At 37.1% G+C, this 18,299-nt stretch overlaps 2 protein-coding genes across 4 annotated transcripts; one reads left to right on the top strand and one right to left on the bottom strand.

Annotated features, from left to right (window-relative positions):
• Positions 1-900: 900 nt before the first annotated feature.
• LOC133743825 (probable rRNA-processing protein EBP2 homolog) lies at positions 901-6,151 on the bottom strand. 2 transcript variants are annotated; one of them, XM_062171868.1, is made up of 5 exons: positions 4,438-4,626; positions 3,204-3,296; positions 2,650-2,735; positions 2,446-2,514; positions 901-1,920 (listed from the first exon to the last, which is right to left on the bottom strand). In XM_062171868.1, the coding sequence occupies exon 5, from the start codon at positions 1,909-1,911 to the stop codon at positions 1,009-1,011; it is 903 nt and encodes a 300-aa protein (XP_062027852.1). In that variant the 5' UTR covers positions 1,912-1,920; positions 2,446-2,514; positions 2,650-2,735; positions 3,204-3,296; positions 4,438-4,626; the 3' UTR covers positions 901-1,008. The 2 variants fall into 2 exon arrangements, with proteins under 2 accessions (XP_062027852.1, XP_062027853.1); XM_062171869.1 differs by lacking the exons at positions 2,446-2,514; positions 2,650-2,735; positions 3,204-3,296; positions 4,438-4,626 and adding an exon at positions 6,092-6,151.
• A 6,165-nt stretch (positions 6,152-12,316) lies between these two features.
• Positions 12,317-17,981, top strand: LOC133745402 (respiratory burst oxidase homolog protein C-like). Of its 2 annotated transcripts, XM_062173465.1 has the most exons (12): positions 12,317-12,452; positions 12,570-12,958; positions 13,064-13,112; positions 13,229-13,342; positions 13,416-13,844; positions 13,986-14,360; positions 14,506-14,598; positions 14,742-14,857; positions 15,010-15,112; positions 15,549-15,619; positions 16,211-16,743; positions 17,371-17,981. In XM_062173465.1, the coding sequence occupies exons 2-12, from the start codon at positions 12,648-12,650 to the stop codon at positions 17,478-17,480; spliced, it is 2,304 nt and encodes a 767-aa protein (XP_062029449.1). In that variant the 5' UTR covers positions 12,317-12,452; positions 12,570-12,647; the 3' UTR covers positions 17,481-17,981. The 2 variants fall into 2 exon arrangements, with proteins under 2 accessions (XP_062029449.1, XP_062029450.1); XM_062173466.1 differs by lacking the exon at positions 12,317-12,452 and having other exon boundaries at positions 12,482-12,958; positions 16,223-16,743.
• Positions 17,982-18,299: the final 318 nt, after the last annotated feature.

Below are 18,299 nucleotides of genomic sequence, written 5' to 3'. Positions count from 1 at the left end.
TCTTTCTTGGCATTTGCTTCACTACTGATAACAACTGATGAACTGGTGATACCCATCTGCTCACAATTAGCATCATGATCAACTTGTTTATCATTTCTAATAGTGTAGGTCACCTTTGAGCGAGGAAGTTCACTTTCTTGATCAAAGTAAGACCCGGGTTTGGAGCCCACGACGATCATGACTATGATCAAATTGCAGAAGCAGAAAACGTAGAGAGAATTCGAAGCAGCCTGAGTGAGCATGTCCAGTGTAGAAACCAACATGGTTGTAGAGATGGGAGGGAAACTTGTTAAGCTGCTCTTGATGAAGCAATAGAAGAAGGAGATTGGTATGATTTTGAAAAACGAAAAGGAGCTACTTAAATAGCTTGGTGTCGAGAGAAAGTGTAGGCAAGAAGCTCCTTTTAAGGAGGGGAGGGTAAAGTGTGGTGTGAAGGCTATAGAGAAAACGACATATAGACTATAGTATGTGTTGGTTAAATTATTGATGAAAATCAATGGCAATCGGGATGAAACTTCCAACTCACTATACAGTATAATGGGGTCTCCCTTACTTTTATTTAATTAGAAGTCCACGTACCTCCTAAAGAACCTCACATGGAACTTTCCCAGCACTCAGTGTCATAAAAGATTGACATAACATAAGTGAATCGACACTGCAGAAATCCGAGTTTGTTATGTATGAAGCGCCAATTTCTTTCAATTTTGGTAAATAAGATTCAAAATAAGAAAAGGGAAGAGGAATGAGAGCTGTATGTGAATGGTTTTGCATCGGTAGAGTACATAACTCTTCCAAATAGAAACAGTGCAGCTTAAAAGGCAATTTCATTCTAGCGTCTTGCACCCTAAAGACTCGCAATTTCATTCTAGCGTTGTAAATAATGTATTACAACGCACCGCAGACCTCAAAAGTTCACTTGTATTAGAATCAACACTAAAAATTAATAGGCTACACAGGCAAGCCCTTACCATAATGAGAAACAAAACCACAAAATCATAGAGTTACAAATCACATCTTCCTTTTCTTATTTTTTGAGAAACCATCTTCTTTATTGAAGCCTCTCAAATCGTTGGTGGTTTCAGTGACATTTTGCTTCCTGGAACCTTTCCTCCCACCAAATCCAAACTTGGAATCCTTGATTTCTCTCTTCTTTGGCTTCTTCCCCTTTCCAGCATATTTTGCCTTCCCTCCAGACCGATCTCCGGGAGCTACACCAGGCCTCTTATTACTTGACTTCTCAAATGGTTTCCCATCTTCAAAGGCCAAATCCAACTCGCTTCCCTTGTCACCCCCAGCAAACCCACTTTGCTGCCTCTGCTTCCTCCACTTCTTCACAGATTCAATAGACTCCTTTTTCTGCTTAGCTCTCTCCTTCAACTTCTGGTTCTGAATTTCTTTAGACAGTTTCTTGGCCTCTCTGGCCTTCCTTCTCTCATCAGCTTCCTCCATGTTCTTCTTCTCCACCAAAAGCCGGCTCTTCACTTTCTCCATGTGGGAATCCGACTTCACCATTTCTGCATAGTAGTCCTCAGGTCTCAGAAATGGAAGCCCCATCGACTGAAGCTTCTCAAAGGCCATCCTCGTTCCATTTAGAGCCTGTGTATAAAACGCAAGCTCCCTTGTCAGGTCATCATTCACATCCACCGGTTGCTCTTGCTCAATATCCAACGTAAGCCTGTCCACCCATTTAGCATTCTCAGGCCAGCTCATATCTCCAAGCTTCTCTAACAGACCATCTCTGTTGTATGTAGCATTCTGGGCAGGTTCAGCCAATCTCACATCTCCTTCCTCTTCAGATTTCTCTTCCGATTCTTGTTCCAATTCTGACTCAGACACATCGTCCCCCATATCACTATCGTCTTCCAGTTCCTCCTCGTTAACCAGCATCGATTCTTTCTTAGATACAGCCATCTCTTAAATCTATCAAAAAGAAACACAATTCCATCTCCATCAGAATCTCATCAACCAGCACAAGAAAAGGCACTTCCCAACAGTTCATACTAGAAATGTTGCCCGCGCTTTCCCGCGGGTTTTGGAGCTGACACAATGTTATTTAAGGACTAAATTAAAAAGCATAGAAAATATAGTTAACATGATCATTATATTAACTAATTGTTGTTTAGCATATTTTAACCAATTGTTCCAATGACCCGACAATCCTACACATTCAATAAAACGTTAAATAAGAACACACAGATTGAATAAGTAACTGCCTACAGATTGCAGATAAATTTGATCAATGGTTATAATCGCTTGAACAGTAAATTTTTACAGCAAAAATTTCATTTAATAATGATGAATTCAAAAACAGACCCCAAAATAACAAATAAAAAATTGAATATAATAACAAAAGGTAAATCTATCAGCTTTTCCATAAAAACTATACAACTTCCACTTGAATAAAATATTGCAGAGAAATGAGTACAATTTAAAAAATTACATTACCTTAACCAAACAGAAGATGCTATAACAGACTCCTTCCTAACTTCTTTCAAATATCACTAATCTTGATACCTGAAATATAATCAAGCATATTGTAAAATCAAAAATTAGGAAAGAACAAACCACTAACCAAAAAAGTACGTCCCTTGACGTTTTGAATAATAACTATCAGCCTCCTTTACAGGGGAGGAAAAAAAAATATTAAACCTTTTTCTCTCTTCTTGTTTGGCTTGTAGGAATTTTAAAACTTGATCTTTCAAACTCCCTCAATATACGTAATGTTCAATCCCCAACTACACAAAAAATTACAAATCAAATTTTCAATGTCAACCAATGATAACAATAATCAATAAATAAATAAAATTTTATAATATCTAAGCGAAATAAAGCAAAGACACATAGTTGACAGTAACCATTTGGTAAACAGAATGGAAGCACTTCCAAAAATCCACCATCACAAAATGAAATGAAAGTGTTCACCTTTATTGAAGTTACTAAACAACAAAACATTGAAAGCTGGACTCAACCAATCTAGTCAATGGACAATCTTTAGTTTGTTGCTAAATCAAATTCTCTCAACCTAGTCCGAAAATCAAAGTTTGACATCAAATTTCTTTTCATCCAAGCTAATGTAATGAATGTGAAAATTAAATAATTAAACAGAAAAAACAAATATCATGAATCCAGTATCTTCGATTCAAAGGCATCAGCAAGACCACTTACTAAACAACAAAACAGGTGAAGGAGATTAAAAACCAAACCTTTCCTCTTTGTTTCCAGTCCAAACCTCTGTCTTTGGGAGTAGCAAAAGTCTTGATTTTCTCAGCTTCTTGATTATAGGATTAAAGACCAGCCTGCATTTTTCCAACATCGATGAGATTTTCAGAAGAAGAAAAAAAGGTCTAATTATTGTAAATGAGATGACATATTTTGAAAATTTAATTGTGAGCCACAAAGCAGTCAACCCAGATTTTTTTCATCTGATATATACCAGAAAGAAAAACTCCTTTGACCTTCATGATCAAGTAATTAACCCTTTTATCTGGTCAGTCATTTCTTTCACCTAAACAGTAAGGCACCAGATATCAAAGGGAAAAGTAGCCTAAGGGTCAGTTAGTCATATTATTTTGGAAAGTATCAAAATTATCTAAATCCCGGAATTCCCATTTCCATTCAATTGAATTCTCAGTTTCTAACCAACAATTTATTTTATTAACATGCCATCTCAATTGTGAACAGCACAGGAAATTCTCCATCAACATGTTATAAACAATGTAAAGGTTCCACTTTAGTTCACTTAAAGAAGGTTTCAACAGTCAAATAGGATAAATCTCCTTTCAACGAAACAATAGGGTCAACTATTGCGTACAGAGTCCATAGGAATAATCTGTCTGAACTAATCTGGTGATCTGTACTGATATTCATTCCTCCTTTAACTCAGATTTAATATCAAAATTCGAAAACAAAAAATTAAAGAAAGAAAAGAGGATCACATGGCTATTTCTTAATCTTCAAATCTTCCTTCAAATCATACCCGGCTCGAAGACATACTGCAATAACTGCTACAGCATGCTAACTTTAGAGTGAATGTATCAACTTTAGAGTGAACATATTTCATCGACTTAAATATATCAAACAGAACTACATCCTCTGGCTCTACAATTTTGATCAAGTTTCAAAAAGCAATTTCTAATAAAAAGAAGACGGCTCTAACTAATTTATTGGAAACTCAAGCTACAAATACAGGAGATAAATTGAAAGTCATAAAAGGGAGAATCCATCAAAAACATTTCCTATAGCCATCTACCTTCATGGACTTCATCTCAGATGCCCTTAAATCTCAGCTACCCACTACTTCAAAACCCACAGATCTTTCAACTCAAACAAAGAAAAAGAAAAAACAAATTCTGAAATCCAATTTCCGCATATACCCAGCATGCATGGCAAACCAAACCTTCAATCATGAACTGAAATTTCAGGAAAAAAAGTCATTACCTCAACTCGGTGCATCAAATTCTTCTTCCTCTTCTCGTTCCCTGTTCTTCCTCTCTCTCGGATCAGCCTTCACTCCCTCGTTCTCTCTCTGGCAGAATAGTGAGAAGACACAGAATACCCCTCTCTCTCGCAATCCGTGGCTATCACTTTCTGAAGGAGGATAAGAGAGCGGAAAGAGTAAAAAGCTGCTGCGGCTGATCGACAGGGTCTTATACCCACGTGAGTGGCAGCGTCGTAAAATAAGAGGAAAGAGGGGTAGAAGCGTCTTTTCCTATACCGGCTCGGCTGGAGCCGGTACTGTTACTAAGCCGTCACTGTTCTTAAGCTACAGTAGACGAACACTGTAAATACCGAATCTACCGATTATCTAAATATTAGATTTATATACTACAATTTTCAATACACATACATGTATATTAAGAAATAAACATAAAAACTTTTATAATAGTACGAACATTATTACATGTACTACATTAATAGTACATGTATTTTAAGTAACCTAGTCGAATATGATTAAATAACCTAGTTTGATTGAAAATTGCTAAAACTTGATATCATCTATACTATTATTAAAAGAAGAGGGTTTGTTAGCCAAAATCAAAAATTTTGACGGAAATAACCCTATAAGATTAAAAAACTTTGAGAATTAATTAAATCACGAGGACAATTATGACATTTACAAAATATATTTTTATTAAAAAAATAAACAAAAAAAAAGCCACAATCCACTTTTCTCTCCCATGATCTTATGTCTGCAATAACCGTTTTCTTTATTATTTTATGCAAAAAAAATAAAATAAAATAAAAAATACTTGCACATGCAGAGCATGTGTGGAGAAATGCTAGTATATACAAAAGAAAGCTATAATTAGTAGATGAATACAAAGTTTATGACTATAAAATTCAAAAACCTAGTTTTGTTCATTCTAATTTATATTATAAAGAATTAGTTGTTCTAAAATTGGTAATACCGAAAACCGAAATACCGAATTTGGTAGATATAATTAAAAACAGAAAATTTTGGTTGGTAATTGGTAGCTCAATTTTGAAACCGAAAGCTTTGGTTTTGAAGTTGGTAATACCTATAATCGATTCGAACCGACCGAGTGACAGCCCTAGTTTTACCTATCCAACACAGAGAAGAGCAAGGACATAAACGACTTTCCACCTTCTTGATATTCTCCTCGAACAGTAAGGACAAAAAGGCTTTTCCGCCTCTTCTTAGGAACAGTAAAACAATGTTATTCTCCCTTTATATATAGAATAATTCGAAAACAAAATCTAGATAACACAGATTCGGTCAAAAAAAAAGTTACATACTTTAATCTCAGCAAACAAAGAAGCATTACAAAATCCAAAACATTTCAACTTTTTCTAGCTTAACTCAATCAAATCAACCATATAATATCAAACTAACACAACACAATTAAAACCCAATTGGGATCCAGAAACAAAAAACAGAAACTATTTCATTCTATTGTGCCTAAATTTCTGGGCTGCTAAACCAGAACAAGAAAAAAGAAAAACGAACGAGCTAGATTACTGTAGAGCTAAAGTTAACCATGATGATTATATTGAACCCAGAAAGCTTTATACTGCGATGACCAATTAAGGGATTGAGAAATTGAGAATGGGTGAGTATGAACGACTTTACCTTTGAACTACTGCGGCCTCTTCTAAAACCTTTGATAAAACCCTGGTTCGAATTAGGTCGAGCAAGTGAAGCACAAAAAGGAAGCAACTTTAAACTTCGGGCTCAGAATGGGTGGGCTTTGACCCGCACCCACCCAAAGTTTTTTTTTTCTTTTTTCTTTTTTGGTTAAGCTTTTACTTCTTAGTTCCATTTGTTTAGTTCACATTTTTTCAAGAGAGAATATCACAAATTGTCACTCAACTTTTACATATTCGACACTTTGGTCACTCACCTTTTAAATATATCACTTTGGTCACTAAACTTTAACTTTGGTATTCACTTTGGTCACTTCTTTAATTTTTTTTCATTAAAAAAAAATATTTGCCACAATATTAATGATATTTTCATCCAACCTGTCACACCCCCAAACTTGAGACCAATATTGTACTGAAATATGGTACCCGATTTTGGGATGTGAGCCAAACTAAATAAAACTTCCTTTTTGAAAGAAAGTAAAAGACTATATATAGATATATCTGAATAGTACTTTTATTAGAAAACGACATCATTATTTGTACAATACCAAAGTTTAGCAAAATATATTACAGTACTCATTCTCTTGAAATAGTAGTAGGAAAAACTTTCTTTTATTTAGTAGGTTCATCCCCTTTTTCCCCATGCATCTACTTGTTACCTGAAAACATGAAGGTGTAGCATCATGAGTAACACAGACCCAGTAAGTACAGCTTACATTCTTATACTAATGTGTCTTATAAGAAATCAAAACTGAACAACCAAGTAAAAATGTACCGAGAACCATTTATATGTTCACACCAAATCTTAAATATGTATTTGTATACACACAACAGACACATATATATATAAACGATTATAAAACTGGTAATAAATCACATAGTAACATCTCTTTATCGAATCAACAAATACTGTAGCAATAATAGGTGCAAATAACCTCAAAACAATGCATGCTCGATTCTCTTTTCACTTAACACCATAACATATTAACAATATATCACAGATAGATATTTGATCAAAACAATATAAGTACACTTTTCATTTTAGTGAATTTTCGGATTAACTGGTATCAACTCATAAATCCACGTGCTAGGGTCCATAATACCAAAGCACGGGTAAGCCAGATTGACTGGTAACAATTCATAAATCCACATGCTAGGGTCCAACGTACTATACCAAAGCATGGGTAAGCCGCAGCATACTAGGGTCCAACGTACTATACCCAAGTATGTATACTCAAAGTAAGCAACCTTCCTAAGAGTATAATAGTGCACTATCTGAAGGGACTAGGGCCCATGCTTAACGTCTCATAACACCAAAACACATTTACCAGTAATTCACTTAAGCACGGGGTTGTAGATAACACCCGGCTTCACAATTGTACTTCTCAGACATAATCAAATTCACAAAATACAATCTTTATAAATTATAGATCATAATATATGTATATGTACACACACATATAGAGACATACATATATTTAGGAATAACCTCATATGAAAACATATGTAGCATAATTATATAACACAAATAAGTAAATTCACTAGCAAACAACATAATTAAAAAAATAAGCTAATTAAAAATAAGCTTATACATAACTGAAATCAAGTAAAATATGTAATAATAAAGTACAAGCATATAAACAAGCTTACATAAGTAAATATAACTGAAATTGTGTGGACAAATTAATATATATACATAATTATATATATATATATATATATATATATATATATATATATAAAATTAACCTTGAAAGTAATTGTGCAATAAAATAAAGGTACTGTAAATTAGAAGTAGTAAAAGAATATTAGTTAGTAGTCAAAGAGTTAGTAGTCCTCTTTTCATAGTATTAGAAATCTTAGTCCGAAGTGTCCATTCGTCAATCAAAATAATAGTACCAAGTACTGTCAACTTTCTGTTTTTATAACTTGTTCAATTCATGTCCGAAATAGTCAAGTGAGGACACCAAGTCATAGGATTTTTCATAAGGAATTCAATGGAATAAGTCATGTAGTCCAGATCAGAGTGATATAGTTCAGAAATGGTAAAAGAACCATAACAGTGCTGAAACTGATATTTTTGAAACTGACCTTTGATGTTTAAGTCTTTACGTACTGTGTATTTTACCATTACTTCTCAAACTTTCCAGAATAAAAGTAGAGGTCCTAAGCTTCAAATTGATATAAAGTTTGTAGAAAATGGATAAGAAATGAGGGAGATATGAATTTTTGAAGTTGTGATGGCGGTATGAGATTTCCAGCGAGTTTAAAAGTTGAAAACTTTGATTAGCCATAACTTATTCATTTCTTAACCTTTTTTAGTGATTCAAAAGCCTAAACTGAAGGATTTTTCATGAAGAAACTGAAAATATAATTATTTTTGACAAGATTAACTTTTATCAAACACGAAAATATATGACTGCAGCAAAACAGATTCTTTTCCATTTTATCATCGGTTATGCACTTTGATAAATCTTAAAGGCAAAAGAATATAGAAATGTAATCATGTACTTACTTAAGAAACTCAGAAGTGAAGTGAAGATTTTGGTCTTGGATCCAAGCTTGGACTTCTTTGAGAAAAACAAAGGGAGTTTCTTAAAAGAAAAGGATGAAGGATTTTGGTCTTGTAATCATGTACTTACTTCTTTGAGGTAAGGTCGTGTAGTTGGTCTATGGGACCGACCATCAGGTATTGTTTTGGGCCCGTATTTACTTGAAGTTCATGCATCAGATTTTATATCGGAAAACCATTTAAGTTGTCGTTCTTAAAGAAAATGCATTTACATATGTTCTTATATTGGCGCCACAAAAGTCTATTTAAAAACCTAGCCGGGGTGAAGTCCCTAATGAGCAGCGAGGACGAAAGCTCACCCCTACAACAGTGTGGATGCAGGTACTGTGCACTGGTGACGGGATTGAAGGACGGAGCGGGTGAGCGGAGTCAACTTCGATAAATAGTTGTAATGGGAACATGTTCCGAAGTTTAATTCCATTTCTTGATTGTTTAGTGTTATCTCAGAAGTAGTTGATTGATCATTTACCATTTATTCTATATTCAATACTCGGAGATGTCGATTATTTCTTGACTCCTTGTTGACTCAAGCTCTAGACGAACAAATATTTGAAATAAAAGTTTTCAAGTTTTCACCTCAATATTATTTTAGACGTTTTCGCTGTGCGGTTTACGAAAAAATTATTTAATAAAATGCCTTGCGGGGTTCTGGAATGTAAATCGAACCTTCGGTTTATGTTTCGGGGTCTCGCGGCGCTGTGACATGCTCAAACTGGTGAGGTGCTGTTTGGGGCGTTACACTGGAAATTCGGGCATTCCCGAATTGGGACATTGCACAGGGTCAACTCTGCTTCCGGCGTCGGAGCAGGCAATGGTCGTCACTGGTACACCGCCATGTCACCAACACACTGCCGTTTTGCATCCCCTTATATCTGCTCCAACCCAACTGCTCTATCAACCTCCATTTGATCAACCCCAGCTACCAATGAAGCCACTTCTTCTTCCATATCGGCCCTAGTTCTGACCAAATGCGTCACAGGAAAATCTGGCTTTGTTAGCTACCACCCTGGTTTTGCATTCTTAAACAACCCCAAACACCGACCACCACCTTCTGCAGCCGTTTCTGGCAAGACCCTGTTCTTGCTTCGCAAGCCAAGCCTCCTTCTTCTCAGAATTCAATAGAGCATCATACGCCGGCACCAGTATATCACCCGACTCCTTTGCATGGCAATTTGCTCTTGTATGGGAGAGTAGCCCATAATAGAAACAAAAATGAGGCAAGCGTTCATACTCTACATCATGAAGATTGGCCTCACCCCTCTCTGGCTCGAAACCAATCCATTTTCTCAGGAGCACTGAGATGTCAACACCAACTCTGATCTTGAGGAAACTCCCCAAGCAACTGCCAAAGCGATCTTTACTTGTGCGCACTTATTGATACCACCCTACTGTTACCCTCACCGATCTCTTCATCCATATATTTCGAGGGAAGACCCCTAATGCGGATCCAGAAATATTGCGTCGACAATGACACCTGCAAGGGATCTTCAAGACCATTAGTGACAGCAATCACAAACAACACTTTCTTGTAAGACCAGGGGCTACCTCTGACAGCCCATTTGAAGTCATCCACATTCTTGAAAGAGAACAGGATTCGATTATTTCCCTGTAACGGAACCACCGTGATCTGGGACTTATCCGGCAGGCCATCCTTCTGTAGCCAAAGCCTCTCATTGTGTTGATCAGCAGATCTTTTTTATTAGGCTTCGCTGACCACCATTCCCCCACCAGGAACCACCGTTTCAAGTTCTTCTGTAAAGCTTCTTTTGATACCACCACCATAGAGGTAGGGTCAGACAAAGCCATCTTCCTCAAGAAACCTTTAGTAACTTCTTCCATCGATTTGACAATACCGGAGACCAACTCCCACCCTTTTGACACCACTACAGATGCACCACGCATACGTTTGTATGCTGAGATCCATTAGGGTTTCGCCTGTCTAAGCTCACAAGACCAGGCTTACCTCACACTTTCTAGGCAGAGCGCTGGAGAGGAGAGAACTTTTGCAATTTGAAACTATCAGGCTTAAGAAGATTTCTTTTGAACAGTTAGGAAATGCAAATTATGTAGATACTTCTTAGTAACTAGCTGAACCCACCAATTAGAAGGTTGTGTCAAAATTTTCCACCCTAATTTTGCTAAAGCAGCTCTGTTATAGCATAAGGCAGAACGTATACCTAAACCACCTCTATCCTTAGGGAGAGTAATTTGGGACCAAACAATTGTAGGGACTGAATTACCCAGAAGAAATTCTTACAAATTTTCTCTATGTCTCTATTTAACTTCACAGGGCATTTAAAGCAGGAAAGAATATGATTAGGCATGCCGGAGATGTTAGCCTTAAAAAGAGTAAGCTTACTTGCCCGAGACAGTGTATTAGCTTTCCAGCCCGAGAACTTTTTCTGCATTCTAAGCATTAGTTCATTACGACTAATAGGATCCTTCCAAAGAACAACATTGTGAAGGCCAAGATACTTACCAACAGAGGATTTGTGTACGTTGAATAACAAGACAATTTGATTGGTCTTGCTTGATTGAAGATGTGACATTAGAAGAAAAGAAAATGGTAGACTTGTGATAGTTAATTTGTTGTCCTGAGGCTTCCGAAAAAGATTGAAGTGTACGAAGAACGTTCTTTGCAGCTGTGTGATTTGCTTTTGCAAAAATTAAACAATCATCCGCAAACATAAGGTTAGAAATTTTAAGTCCTCTAGGTGAAGAAAGAATGCCAATGTAAGATTTAGAAACAATAGCCAACTGAATAAAAGTTCTAATAAGCGGTTCCATAGCGAGAATATATAGATATGGAGATAAAGGATCTCCATGTCTGATGGCTCGAGATGGTTTAAAAGAACCATGAGGGGTACCATTAAGAAGGATAGAGAAGGAAGTAGATGTTAAACAGGCGTGAATTAGACGATTCCATCTAGGATTAAAACCGAAAGCCTGCAAGTAGTAGAGAAGGTAATCCCAATTTAGAAAATCATAAGCCTTTTCAAGGTCCAATTTAACAGCCATATGACCTACACGTCGGTTTCTCTTGGTAAAAATTGAAAGCAGTTCATGGGCAATAAGAATATTGTCATAAATGGACTTACCTGGTGCGAACGCCCCTTGATTTGGGGATATATACATTTGATTAATAAAGGTCTAAGCTATCATAATTTTAGTAATAATCTTGTAAACCACATTACAAAGACTAATCGGCCTAAAATGATTAACTGTTTGAGGTTCTGAAATTTTAGGAATAAGCACGTACTATATATATTTGTTCTACTGATAAGTGTTAGGTCCAAATTGTTATTAAAGAAATCCGTGACTAACCGAAGTTAAAGATCTTACCTTATTCCAATAAGTCTGGTAGAACAAAGCTGGAATTGAAGTCCATCAAGACCTGGGGCTTTTAAACTTTAAAGCACCAATATTGTGGACTGCGACTGCTGCATAAAGTTCCTCTTCCGTAACCGGAGCGAGACGCATATTATTGTCTTCCTCAGTGATAACAGGTTTAATAGTAGAAACAAACTGTAAAGTAGCACCAGTGGGAGGATGAACAGAGGCAGTGAAAACGGTGTTTAAAAGCTTTAACAAGAATGTTAGCTATTTGGTTCTGATCTGTAGTGAGTAGGCACTGTAATTGGAAAACATAGAATCAAGAATCTCCATCAATGCTAGAATGCTGAGAACATAAACAACTAAAATTAATAAATACCTTTACTGGTCCAATGTCAAGTGCTTAACAGCTAAGGTCAACTTGATTCTGCAGTTTAAATATGTATGTATAAATAATATATATTTTGTATTGTCTGCCCCTTGCGGCCGGGCCGGCCCCCATGATTTGAATGACCAGATGTTTTAGTCATTTTCTTTCCGCCATTTCAATTTCCTGTAGTGTGCTCCGTCCGTACGGCCTCCATACGAATCAAGGAGGAGCTGAAGTTCTCGAAGCCAACGGCGCCGTTTCTACCGGATGCATTCGGCGGCGGCTGCTCCGGCTCTAAAAGGGCTTAAGTTCATAAGCAAGAATGCGGAGTGGCCGGCGGTGGAGAGAAGGTTTGACCAGCTCGCCGACTCGACCAACGGGATGCTGCCACGTGCGTTGTTCGGAGAGTGCATCGGGATGGACAGAGCCTCCAAGGAGTTCGCCGGAATACTGTTCGATGCTTTGGCCAGGAAGCATGGCATCAAAGGCGACCCGATCAACAAGGAGGAGTTGAGGGAGATGTGGGTACAAGTTTCTAAGCAGGACTTCGATTCCAGTCTTCAAATTTTCTTTGACATGTAAGTACGTAGCTAAGCTAATTTCTTCTTAATTAGCACTGGTAAGCTTGCTTTTGGCGGCCGTAAAGTACTTGGTTTTGCGCAATTTTGGTTTTGTTTGATCAGGGTTGATAAGGATGGAGATGGAAGAATCAGTGTAGAAGAAGTTAAGGAGGTATGAGATCTAATATGGCATATATCTTAGCTAGCTATACCATGTGATTTTTTGTCAGAATTATTATTTTCTAGATAAATGGAATTGTTTGATTAATTGTTTAACTAATAATGCAGATGATTAGCTTCAGTGCTTCTGCCAACAAATTATCAAACATCCAGGAACAAGCAGAGGAATATGCAGCATTGATCATGGAAGAGTTGGATCCAGACAATCTTGGATACATCACGGTAATAAAATTGTATTAAAATATGAAAATTAAATTCTTGGTCTTTCATCTAAAACGACATTAGATTTGAGCAGACAGAAAGTTTGGAGACGCTCCTACTGTATGGACCGCAGAAGACAGTGGTGCGAGGAAAAGAGAGCCAGAACCTGAGTAAAATGCTGAGCCAGAAGCTGAAGCCGGTGAGGGAGGACAACCCTCTGAGGAGGTGGTATAGGAGCACTAACTACTTTCTTGAAGACAATTGGCAGAGAGTTTGGGTAATGGCACTGTGGATTGGAATCATGGCTGGTCTATTTGCCTATAAGTATGTGCAGTATAAAGACGGGCCTGCATATCAAGTAATGGGTCATTGTGTATCCATGGCCAAAGGTGCAGCTGAGACACTCAAGTTCAACATGGCTCTTATTCTACTTCCATTGTGTAGAAACACTATCACTCTTCTGAGGAACAAGACCAAATTGGGTGTTGCTATTCCTTTTGATGACGACCTCAATTTCCATAAGGTAAGCAATTCGTCACTAGCAGTCAATGACGATCACATGATGTGACAATTGATGCGTCAAAATAACATTGCTCATATTATTATTATTTACATATATGGCAACAAAACCCTGATCTTATTCAACTCCTTACGGTGAAATTAGGTGATAGCTATTGGAATTTCAGTAGGGGTTGGCATACACTCAATTTGCCATTTGGCCTGTGATTTCCCTCGTCTCATTAAAGCAGACAGTGACAAGTACGCCCTAATGAATCAATTTTTTGGGGAACAACCTTCGAACTATTGGTTTTTTCTGAAATCAGTGGAAGGAGTAACTGGCATTATAATGGTAGTGTTGATGACAATAGCCTTAACACTAGCAGCACCATGTTTTAGAAGAGGTAGGTTCTACCGCCTCAGGAGGCTCACTGGCCCTAGAGCCTTTTTGTACTCCCATCAACTCTTTATCATTGTCTATACTTTGCTCATTGTCCATGGAGAGTACCTGTACCTCACCAAGGAATGGTACAAGAAAACGGTTAGAACATCCTTCATCACCTTCTAATAAATCTTATGTTTTACCATTTTCAAACATCAGGTGTAGAATGACTTTGTGGAAATGCAAATAGTATTACCATTTTTATTCGTATGAACTTTTCTCTAACATCTTTAGTGATTGACAGACTTGGATGTACTTGGCTGTTCCGCTTCTCCTTTACGGAGGTGAAAGAGTGGTTCAGGTGCTTCGATCTATCAAGCCTGTTAAGATAGTAAAGGTAAACAAAACAACACGTACTACCCTATTTGTGGAAATCCATTGATAGATCTTGATTGTACTTCATTATATTTGTATTAACATATAAAAACCAAATGATCGAAATGAATCTAATTAAAATTCTTTTGTTTAATAATGTTGAAGGTGGTTCTATATCCTGGAAATGTGTTGGCACTTCATATGTCAAAGCCTCAAGGCTTCAGATACCATAGTGGGCAATACATGTTTATTAATTGTGCTGCTGTCTCCTCATTTGAATGGTAAGCACGTCTATGAAACACATATAACATGTTAAGCAATCATCTTCAATGTATCTTATCTTAAAACAAAGTCAAGCATCTGAGTTTTCGTCTTCAGTGCTTAGATATTCTAATGTTGCTATATATTTATATATTTGGTTGGTTTTAATTAGGCACCCATTTTGCATCACCTCGGCCCCAGGAGACGACCACCTCAGTGTTCATATCCGGACTCTTGGCAAATGGACGCGACAACTTAAAATAGTATTTTCACAGGTACGTCTTAAGAGTCACTAAGTTATGAGTTATTTTAGTTCAATGTAATCATTAGCTCTTTGGCCTAACTGAAACAAAAGTTAATAATATAGTTTAGTTAAGCAAGATTTTGCTTGCATCATTCTCAAAAAAAAAAAGATTTTGCTTGCACTAGAAAATATTTTGGGGTGTGAACCTTCAACCACTCCTCTAAATTCATTGTCTTATCTGTAAAAGCATAATCTAGCATTATCAATAGTAGCCAAGTGAGCCAATATGGGTTGGAACAGACAGATAAAACGAGACTGTTTTGGTACAGAAAGCTTAACCATCACAAAAGAATAAATGTCGTTTATTTGGATGTGTATTACTTGACTAGCTGATTAGGACAACAAGTTTAATTAAAACCCACTTGGGTACTTATTTCTCAGAGCTAGCTAATCTTCTTCTTTTTTAGATATGCCAACCACCTCCTTCTGGGAAGAGCGGACTCCTCAGAGCTGACTGTATGCAAGGCAGCGACTTAAAGTAAGTTTTAACCCAGTAAAAGAACTCTATCCTTTACTTTTCATCCCAGACCTAAAAACTTTATCTTACTTTATATTAGTTTTATGTAAACCTATGAAGTATAGAAAAGGGAAATGCCCACTTATGAATGATCTGACTGCCGACATAATATGAGCGTGTAGATTAAAAGCATTGGATAAAAACCTAACAAAGTGATCTTTCAAATTATTGTTAAGTAGTGCGATAATGTGTTGTATATGTGTTTCGTCAGAAATTCAGTATCTTATAGTTCCTTTTTTTTGTTAGGTGAAATCTTATAGTTCTTATAACCAAAAGAAGCTAAAGTATATACAATTGTTTGTTTGTTGATTGTATATTGTATTTTGTAGTAGACAGGGACTTCTAAACAAACATCCAAAGGGGATTTTGATGGGCAACAGAGAAATGATTGTCATTTCTCTCCAAAGTAGAAGATGATTTTAGACTTCTTTCTTTATTTTTGAGAAAGTTGCTTTGTGTCTAACTGTCTATAATGGGTTTTCTTTTTCTCCATTGTTGATGGGGGAAACCAATAATTGCTTTGATGACTAATAATCGATTTATTATGGTAAGCAAATTTCCAAGAGTGCTAATAGATGGACCCTATGGAGCACCAGCTCAAGACTACAAGAAATACGAAGTGGTGTTACTTGTAGCGTTGGGAATAGGAGCAACCCCAATGATAAGCATCCTCAAGGACATAGTGAACAACATCAAAGCCATAGAGGAGGAATCAGAGAATGCCCTAGAAAGCGGCACGGCTGGTTCCGGCGGCCCAGTGAGCCTCCACAGCAACTTCAAGACCAAGAGGGCCTACTTCTACTGGGTGACCCGAGAGCAAGGTTCGTTCGACTGGTTCAAAGGGGCCATGAACGAGGTGGCGGAGCTGGACCATAACAGAGTGATAGAGTTCCACAACTATTGTACTAGTATTTATGAGGAAGGTGATGCACGTTCTGCTCTCATTGTCATGCTTCAGTCACTCAATCATGCCAAGAATGGGGTCGATATTGTGTCGGGTACTAGGGTGAAGTCGGATTTTGCTAAGCCCAACTGGCGTGAGGTCTACAAGCGCATCCTGCTGGATCACACCAATGCTAAAGTTGGTGAGTTCCCTCCCTATACCACTAACTAAACCTTTCCTACTCTTTCCACTACTCTATATAATAGTGATCATCAAAACTGTTCATTTTCTATATGAAAAGTCTCTTTCAGAAAGATCAATCAACCAAAATATTACTGTTCATTTTATCGACCCATTTAGAATGTGCATCACATGAATGTCTCGTAGAAGCAGAATATCTGTTACAAGTTTCTCTACTTCTGTGAGATGCATCACCAATAATAATTGGTATATATGATGCAAATAGTTTTGTTCAATCATCAATTAATGATGAATTATCCAAGTCGGATTTTCTTTTCTGGTACTGGCTGTATACAACTACATGTCAATCTCTCAATCAAAGCATGTAATTTAGGTTGTAACCACTAATATGATATAGATACTTTCTTCAATTATTAGTCAATAGCATATTCCTAACGCTCTTACATTTTATGCTTAGAAAAGACTATGAAAGTCACTGCTTGGATATAATTACAAGTGGTGGTGGTCCTTTGGCTCCTGCTGCTCAGGACAGATGACTAACAATTTAAACAAACAAATGTTCCATGTCTATTCATTCTTTTAGAGGTAGAGATGATCTAATGGTGTGTGGGTACGTTGTGTCGTGCAGGGGTGTTCTACTGCGGGGCACCTGTTCTAGCTGAAGAACTACGACAGCTAGCTCTGGATTTCAACCACAGAACCTCCACCAGATTTGAATTCCATAAAGAAAATTTCTGATATGAACACAAAACCGAGGAACAGAATTAAAGAGAACCACAACAAAGTCTTCGAGAGTCCCACCTTCGCTTTCTCATGTCAAATATTTCACACAGAAAAAGAGAGATTCTTGCTGCTGGTTTTATGTAAATTATATAAGTATGCATCGGTCGATCTTTTTATCTCATCTTCCCCGCTTTTCGTTTATGAATAGAAGATTAACACATATGCAAAGCAGACAAAAGGAAATGCTGAAATGGTGGTTATGACATTAACTAAAGCCTTGTGGTCCTCGTGTATTATGCCCTATTCTGATGTAGCCTATATTACAGAGTTTGTTATAGAAGAGGTTACAAGCTGAGAGAGACATGCAGAGTTGTGCAAAGCATGTTGAAGAGTGAGTGAATATCTAGATAGAAGATGTGTGTGTATTTCAGTTTATGTAATATCGACATATAGAATTCTGTATGGTAACATATAAACAATGACATATATCTAAAGAACCTAATAAAACTGCTGGTATGTATTATCTCTGGAGATGATCATAACATCAGGAAGCGATGATCGAACCACTCCTTACTTTCAGACAGTAAGAAACCATTCTGATATCTCCTATTGCTAAACATTTGACATTACATACTCTCACATGGAGTTGAAGTTTTTGAGTCCCTGAATTTAATCCCAGTGAGCACTAAGAAGAAACTAGGTTTCCATCCCTAGACCAGGTACTATTAGGAATAGAGGTGGCAAACGGGTCGCTAAGCATGAGCATGCACGGGCCCAGCATGTTTAAAAGGGGCCCGGCATGGCCCAAGCCCATTAGTGACCCGGCGCGACCCG

The sequence above is a fragment of the Rosa rugosa genome, chromosome 4 (genome assembly GCF_958449725.1).
Source record: "Rosa rugosa chromosome 4, drRosRugo1.1, whole genome shotgun sequence".
NCBI lineage: Eukaryota > Viridiplantae > Streptophyta > Magnoliopsida > Rosales > Rosaceae > Rosa > Rosa rugosa.
Note: the sequence above shows the minus strand (reverse complement) of the source record. Positions and strands in the feature narration are given on the sequence as shown.

Bases quoted from the DNA above. Each gene is read 5' to 3' on its own strand.
- LOC133743825 (XM_062171869.1), bottom strand. From the start codon at position 1,911: ATGGCTGTATCTAAGAAAGAATCGATGCTGGTTAACGAGGAGGAACTG.
- LOC133745402 (XM_062173465.1), top strand. From the start codon at position 12,648: ATGCATTCGGCGGCGGCTGCTCCGGCTCTAAAAGGGCTTAAGTTCATA. The intron at 13,113-13,228 runs GTATGAGATCTA...CTAATAATGCAG, and splicing joins GTGTAGAAGAAGTTAAGGAG to ATGATTAGCTTCAGTGCTTC. The intron at 13,845-13,985 runs GTAAGCAATTCG...CGGTGAAATTAG, and splicing joins ACGACCTCAATTTCCATAAG to GTGATAGCTATTGGAATTTC.